General features: G+C 35.0%; 1 protein-coding gene across 1 annotated transcript; it reads right to left on the reverse strand.

The window, feature by feature from the left end:
• Positions 1–1,290: 1,290 nt before the first annotated feature.
• On the reverse strand, positions 1,291–8,158 carry LOC121739945. The gene is made up of 3 exons (XM_042132579.1): positions 7,800–8,158; positions 6,835–6,956; positions 1,291–1,472 (listed from the first exon to the last, which is right to left on the reverse strand). The coding sequence occupies exons 1-3, from the start codon at positions 7,939–7,941 to the stop codon at positions 1,326–1,328; spliced, it is 411 nt and encodes a 136-aa protein (XP_041988513.1). The 5' UTR covers positions 7,942–8,158; the 3' UTR covers positions 1,291–1,325.
• Positions 8,159–8,360: the final 202 nt, after the last annotated feature.

Below are 8,360 nucleotides of genomic sequence, written 5' to 3' on the forward strand. Positions count from 1 at the left end.
TACATGTGTTCAAATTTTGTAAGAGCTATTTTATAGAGTTTAGTTTCTCTAAAGTGTATTTTATAGTGTGAATATAGTTTTTAAAATATACTATCTATATATTCTGTGTTCGATTTTATTTCATTCATTTAAAAGTTAACATTAAATTATGTAACATAAATTTTAGCTTCAAAGACAAGATTGTTTACTCAGTCTTATTTTCGTATTCGTAACAAACAAAAATTTTATTTATATTTTGAGAATTTCATATATTAAATTGTTTAGTTACCGCCTACCAGTAACCCAGCATTAACAGTAAAAATATACAAAATTTAGTAAAAACAAACAGGAGCAAAAATTAAACCTGAGTTTATGTTAAATGTTCGTCCTTTTTACATTCTAATTTAAAGTTTCGAACTGTACCTTCTCAGTAAGTCAGTAATTATATTAAATCCAAATCCTCAAAGGCGTCATTAAAATAAACCAACACAAGTTTAAAGAGCATGAAATAAAATTAAATTAAGAAATTTAAAAAACCCCCCGCCAAACAACTTTAAAAAGTAATGAAATAATATATTTTACTGACTTTAAGTTTAAATAATTCCTAAGTGTAAAGTGATATTTTAGTCCACAATTGTTGTCAAGGTGTGTCGGGGAAACTGGCGGGGTTTTTTTTAAATTTCTTATTTTAATTTTATTGCTGTTGTATATTTTAGTTTTCTGTTGCTAACAAAATTTTGCATGAAGTCATTATGACGTAGAGTTACCAGAGTTGTATTCAATTTTTCACAATTTTATTATGGTCTAAAGTTGAGACCATAATGAAAATTCTATTGGTATGATTAGCATTATATCACAATTATGTTTTGGAGTCTAAGGGTTGATTCAGACCGCAACGCGACGCGTAGATGCATTTCTAAATTAGTATGGATTTGACAGATTCGCAAGACGTTTGACGCAATTGAAATCTGTCAAATCCATACTAATTTAGAAATGCATCTACGCGTCGCGTTGCGGTCTGAATCAACCCTAAACCATAAAGATGACACCGCACTATGCGAAACGACACGATGCAACACTTCACGTTCCATTATAGAACGTAACTGACGTTTTACAAACGTAAATTTGACGATTTACAAACGTCTGTTCTCTGGAAAGTGAAGTAACGCGCAGTGTCGGAATCGCACTAATGACTAATCATACACTTTAACATACGAATCACTAACTAAGATACGAATCATACGAATGTTAACATTACAAGACTTTAACCACAGAGAGTTGAAGTTGATCCAAAGAAAATACTCGAAATTTATTTTACTGTATTTGCTATTAATCTTTACTTGAAACTAGTTGTAAATATTAATTTCACAGAGATCAGCCCGTATCAATTGTATGGTAACATCACCCGAGCAGCTGCCGCCGGCTAGAGATACAGCAGCTTCCTCGTTCGTCTTTACTGTGACACAGCGCATGCTCTCCACTGATATACCAACCTGAAAAAGTAGAATTAATCCATAGTTATATTATAAAATGTCAGCCTGCCCGCCTCTTACTCATGCTTCAAACTATCTTCACACCCTTGAATCATTTTCAATGAAATTTGATGTTTACACTTTAAGCCCGGGCGCGCACTAGCAGCCAAGCCGCTGCGGCCAGGCCGCGGCGGCCATCGAGATAAATACCTTCGTAATTCGTATGAAACCGTCATACGACGACGCGCACCTGGCAGCAACGCGACCTGCGGCCACACCATACTTTCGATGGCCACGGCCGCCTGGCCGTTGCGGCCTGGCCACTAGTGCGCGCCCGGGCTTAGTCCCCTTACATTTTAGCCAAGCGTAAAGAGGAGTGCCATTAATTACTAAAAATGTTACTACGTAATATAGAATTATTCTTCGTACCCATGCCACAGTATAGCAATAATGTCATATTGCTATACTGTGCCCACGCAAACCGTAAAAGAAGATACTTTTAGTGCCTAGAAGAGATATAGGATAGTATTTCTTGCTGAAAATGTGCGGTTAGTATGTACTACGTACTAGACTCGACAACGCACCGCAATGCTTGGTCACATTCAACGTTATCTATATAGCAGCAGTGCACTTAGTCGCCCGCGAGCTCTTTTGCACGCCAGACGTACCACAATCAAAAACGAAACCAAAAAAAGTCGTAAAAATGCCTAGTTGTGGGTTAAGATACTGCAAAAATTATTCCAGTAACACTTCCAAATGCAACGGAATAACATTTCATCGGTATTAGCATTCTTATTTAATTATAACACGGGTGACTATAGCCGCACGATTTACGCCGCACATCCAAAATCGACTGTCTAAATGGCAATTCGGCTACGCCGCATACGGCTCAAGCCAACCAACTTTTGCCGCGCGGCCATTGGCCGCATGCGGTTGGTGACTATAAAATCGACTGTTCTGTCGCAAGCGATCGCTTGCTGGCTGCTGCGCATTCATAGTTTGTCTGCACTGTTGCCTCACCTTTAGTACCCTTTTCTTCATTTTTAGGGTTCCGTACCCAAAGGGTAAAAGCGGGACCCTATTACCTGAGACTTCAATGTCTGTCCGTCTGTCCATCTCTCCGTCTGTCTCCAGGCTGTACTTATCTCAAAAACCGCTATAGCTAGACATCTAAAATTTTCATAGATTGTGTAATGTGTAGGTATATCTATTGCCGCTATAACAAAAAATACTAATAATCGGCCAAGTGCGAGTCGGACTCGCGCACGAAAGGTTCCGTAATAGCTAGAGAGTTAAAATTTTCACAAATTATGTATATCTATTGATAGATGCCTACGTCATAACATCTACCTGCATGCCAAATTTCAGCCCGATCCGTCCAGTGGTTTGGGCTGTGCGTTGATAGATCACTATGTCAATCAGTCAGTCAGTCACCTTTGAGTTTTATATATTATACCAGATGTCCCGCGCGGCTTCGCCCGCGTAAATTAGGAATTTTACGGAAACCGTCCATTTTCCCACAGAAAACAGTCCAAAAAGTATGTCCCTTCACGTGGTCTATTCTAATATTTTCCCCGTTTTTTTCCACATTTTCCTTAGTTTCTTCGATAGTATTAGTCTTAGCGTGATATAATATATAGCCCATAGCCTTCCTCGATAAATGAGCTATCTAACACTGAATAAGTTTTTAATCGGACCAGTAGTTCCTGAGATTAGCGCGTTTAAGCAAACAAACTCTTCAGGTTTAAAATATTAAGTATAGATTTTTTTTAAATATGGCTTGACAAATTCAAGTCTCGATCTGAAAGACTATGAAAAGTACCAATAATAGGGTCATAATAAGCTCATAATCATGGGACGATGCATGGTATAATAATATGGTAGTGATGATGATCATTAAGAATTAAAGCAAGGCTTGAGCTGTGTTCCTATGTTTTTTTTTTTTTGTATATTTTAGCCAGTTTTATTTTCTGGGTTTCCAAAAAAATGGCCAGATTTTCCTCTGTGTTCAAACACAGAGGAAAATCTGGCCATTTTTTTGGGTTTTTGGACGTTCTTATCTTTTTAATAATAAAATTATGAAAAAAAGAAAACATAGGGACATGCTAATAGTGGACATAAATATTCAGGAAAAAAATCATAACTCTACCGGCATTATCCAGGGAGGAAACAGGGGACAACGTTTGTATGGAAAAACGGCGATGTGGACTCCTCTTAATACATACATCATACATACATACATACATACATACATACATACATACATACATACATACATACATACATACATACATACATACATACATACATACATACATACATACATACATACATACATACATACATATATACATACATACATACATACACTAATATTAAGCACTATATAAAATGGTTCGTATTGTCATAATTTATAAGTTTATCATGTATAAGTAATACAAATTCTGCCTCTTCAGTAAGAAAAACTAAAAAACACAGACATATCTTTTTATACGCTGCTAATTTAAGAAGTTTTTTCTATGTTATAATGAACGAATAAAAGGACATGTCATCAATTATAACTATAGGTCCATAATGAAAAATTATAATAAAATGTGATTATTTGATAAGTTAAACTGTTTAATTTTCCAAAGTCCACAAATTTAAGTATAAATATATTAACTTATTCTGTTTTTACTAAACAAAAGCATTATAATGTTGAAGATGAAGATGATGAGAATGATGAACTGATTTTATTTACAAAATGCATCGGTGCTATGATTTAGATTTTTTATATAATATTTTTGCAAAATTGTCAATGATACCTACTCTAAAAAAAAACATATTTACATCTTGAAGATAACAAATGCCCAGACCATTTGCCTTTTTCTTCTTCTTGGTCTTTTCGTATACTTGAGCAAGGTCAATACCTTTTCCAATTTTGAGACCTAGGTGACCAATATTGACGACCCCAGACTTTTATTGCATCTTAATATGAATAAATTCTTTGAGGCTTCATTATAACTTCTACGGTGGACAAGTCTGGACGGTAAAATATAATTCTGAGTCTATTATTATATTCAGCTTTTTCTTGAGAATTTATGAAGGTCGTAAATTTCAGCATTACTATTGAATACAGAGCTGCAGCATAATGCATCTTACATGTTCCTCGCAGGAACAAAATAGTATTTCATCCCAATTTGCGACTACCAAATTGACAGAACACCTTATCTTATTAAGCTGAAGAGTTTGTTTGTTTGAACGCCCTAATCTCAGGAACTGCTGGTCCGATTTAGAAAATTCTTTTAGTGTTTGATAGCTCATTTATCGAGAAAGGTTATAGGCTATAAATTATTACGCTAAGATAAATAGGAGCAAGGAAACAGGAAAATGGAAAAAACGGGGAATATTATTTGAAAGGGCTTCTTTTCCCGTCGTTAGTCCATCTATCGCGCAAATAAGGAGTGTTCTTTATAGGTTTTAATTAATGTTACATTATTTATTAACTGTGTTATATAAAATAAATAGCAGTTCATTAAATACATAGCCAATTTAACGCCTTTTGTTCGCAAAACAAATATGCAGTCGAAACTCATACTCAATGTTCTTGCAAAGCCGCAAACATAAAAATATTTTATTTTCTTTCTTTTAATAAAACTAGAGATCGCCCAATGGTCGAAATTCGACCTCACTCGCAACGACATTATTTAGGACTACTACCTATATTTTGTAAAAAATATTGACTTCATCATAGTTCTTTTCAATTCTTGTCTCTGGGACTCAGATCTCAGACTGGCCGTTTAAGCATTGTTTAATAGTATCTAAAATTAAATAAAAAAAACAATAATCTATATTTGTCAACTTGTTGTCAACAGACAACCATAAATAAAAGAGTATAATTCGTATGTATAGGCTTGTCACTCAAAAATCTGTCATTTTTCCTAGTAGTAGTGTCGTAGTGTGTGTAACGTTTTATTTGTTAAAAATATGTATGATAAAAGCATATTTTTTAAATAATATTAGCTTGATGCACTCCTTCACCATATAAACTATAACTGTGCGAAATTTCATGAACCTACGTTTCCCCATTTTTCATAAAAAGGGTTACAAAGTTTTTTTCTCATGTATTAATATATAGATAATATAATAGTATATTTTCAAGCATTTAGGTTTCCGTGCTTAATAATTGAAAACGGGAACCTATCAGACTTCGCTTTCTATATGTCGTCCGCCCGTCTATCACCAAGCTTAATCTCAAGAACCGCAATAGTAGAAATTTACAAAAATTACGTTTTTTTGTTGGCGCTATCAGAAATTAATAAAAATAAAATTTATTGATTATTGTGGAACTCAAACAACCAACGCGATTTTTTGGCTCTATATCCATAACAGTAAGGCACTGATGGTTGTTAATGATGAAAAGAGCCTCAGCCTCCGTTGCAGCAATTATTTCACATCGCTGATTATTTATAACACTTAAATACTCATATTGGTTTGAATTTGATTGAATGTGTGGCACTAGACCCAATTAAAACAAACAAAACTCTCATAATAGCTGAACGTAAATGATAACAAGTCTAAAAATAATTCGCTAATCGCTACCTTAGAGGTAGAAACGGACATGTACGACATGACGCGGGACAGCGCGTAATTTTCAACGCGGTACAAGACGGTAAGTATAGATGTCCGCATTTACCACACTAAAATCTAATACAACCTCCAACTTGTCGTCATTTACGTCTTTTTATCTTTGGAATTACTTGTGATAGAAAAATAATAATAATGTAGGAATATGCGTCTCATTATATGAAAGGGCATGATGCAATAAAAAAATTGCTATTTTGGACATGACCTTTTATACGTAGGGACCGTCGATACATACATACATACATACATACAAGTTATATACAAAAGAAGAATATTTTTTTAAATTAGGTTTTTCTTGACAAACGTGACCTTATCAAAAATCAGCGTGCTGAAAATGTATGCCAGTTATGTTCTGTTTTGTGTCCACTTCTATCAGCACTCCGAGTGTAGCCTATTGTTTTTCTTAAGCGAGAGTGTTTTTGTTTTGATTATTTTTTCGAATCCACTTAAGCATTACCCACAAATTTTTTGTCGTTAAATTTTGAATACAGTCTTGTTCTAAATCATCTAAAGAACATAACTGCATTCATAACTCAATACGTAATTTTTGTGTGGGTTAGTACTTAAAAGCGTCCATCTATACTAAATGTAAAATGCAAAAGTGTGTCTGTCAGTCTGTTACCTCTTCACGCCCAAACCACTCAACCGATTTTGCTGGGTATCGCGATTCTTTGGGACCCAAAAAAGCGCAGAAATGTACGCTACGGTAATTTTAGCGCAACGGAGTTGCGGGTGTCATGTAGTTGGTACTTTTTACCTGGACTTCGTTATCTTCCTGTATATTAGTAGAGTTGAAGTCGTATATCTCATTGTATATAACATTCTCTACATCCAGACAAGTGCCGCATCTCCATAATCCATCGCTAAAAACAAATTTGTCTGAAATTAAAATGTAATGCGTATATATTATCAATGTATGTGCCACCGAAGAAGTTAATCATTTATAGTATAAAGTTATCAAAGTTTGACATAACGCGACCGAGTTACGCAGATCCACCATGTGCCTATGAATCGACTTCCCTGATAGACCCGGAGATGGTAACACAAAATTCTTGGTCATTTGTACCAGTATGGCGGTACTTCAGGGGTCTAATTACGTAAAGACAAAAAGGAAAATGATGGTCATAGCGCTCGCATTGGCGGCCCATATCTACGCGTGGGCGTTAATCGAACGCGTCGGATAAATAACGAGTGGCGAACGAATTGTTACACAAAAATGGTTGTATTTTCAGATAGTCGAAAAAAAAAGAAGTGGACGGTAGCGTAATGCCATACTTCTCGGGGGCGACTTACAGCCCGCCATCTGAAAATAAAAGCATGTTTGTGGAACAAATCGTTCGACACTCGTTATTTATCCGGCGCGTTCGATAAACGCCCACACGTTTGGGCCGCCAGTGCCAGCGCTATGACCATCATTTTCCTTTTTGCCTTTACGTAATTAGACCCCTGAAGAACCGCCATACTGGTACAAGTGACCAAGAATTTTGTGTCACCATCTCCCGGTCTATGATGGTACCAGCTACTTGTACTATGTAGACTCTAAAACCTTTTTTATTAATTATATTTTCACTTTGAAGGTTGCGGTGTAAAAAATTTAAAACTTCTTGACGAGCTAAGCTTTTACAAGTTTGCTGACTGCTGTACATATTTTAACACCAATCATTGGTGCAAATTGTTTAGTTTTTTTTTTAAGATTCTAAGCTCCAATAAAGTAAAACTTACCTTCAGATACATCATAGCTTTCAGAATACTCTTCTATAATATTATCGTTCATTAACATTTCAATTACGGGATCGACATCGTCATAATAGTCCATTGAGTTACAACTCACAATAATACAAGAAACAATCAACAAGTGGAACATTTTAAGCACCTTTTAATCTCATTTAAAATTACGTTTTTAAATAACTTAATAGTCACTAACTTAATTTGCCTCACTTGGGCAGAGATTGCGTCTTAACTCGTAGCACTCTAGACAAGAATACCCTTATCAACGTACGTAATGTAATTGACCTCAGAGTGATTACTTTAATATCTGATTATATAATTAACAAGGGCAGCAATAAACAAAATCAACTTGCTAATTTCTCGCACATTTTGTTATGAGATTTCGGTGTTATATTCTTAACCTAAATTAATGTCGATCACAATTATAACTTTCTGTCGATGATGTTTAAAAACATTATATTTTTATAGTCCTACAAGATATACAAACAAACACCGTTACCCTACTTTGCCTTGACTTCACCGTTATAATGTTAGTATAGGTAATTCGATTGTATT

This window comes from Aricia agestis, chromosome 2, assembly GCF_905147365.1.
Source record: "Aricia agestis chromosome 2, ilAriAges1.1, whole genome shotgun sequence".
Classification (NCBI taxonomy): Eukaryota; Metazoa; Arthropoda; class Insecta; order Lepidoptera; family Lycaenidae; genus Aricia; species Aricia agestis.

What these genes read in the sequence shown, in the direction of transcription:
- LOC121739945 (XM_042132579.1), bottom strand. Translation starts at nt 7,941, where the DNA reads ATGTTCCACTTGTTGATTGTTTCTTGTATTATTGTGAGTTGTAACTCA. An exon ending in AAGCTATGATGTATCTGAAG is followed by an intron (nt 6,957 to 7,799) that starts GTAAGTTTTACT and finishes TTTTAATTTCAG; the next exon opens with ACAAATTTGTTTTTAGCGAT. An exon ending in AGGAAGATAACGAAGTCCAG is followed by an intron (nt 1,473 to 6,834) that starts GTAAAAAGTACC and finishes CTACTTTTTCAG; the next exon opens with GTTGGTATATCAGTGGAGAG.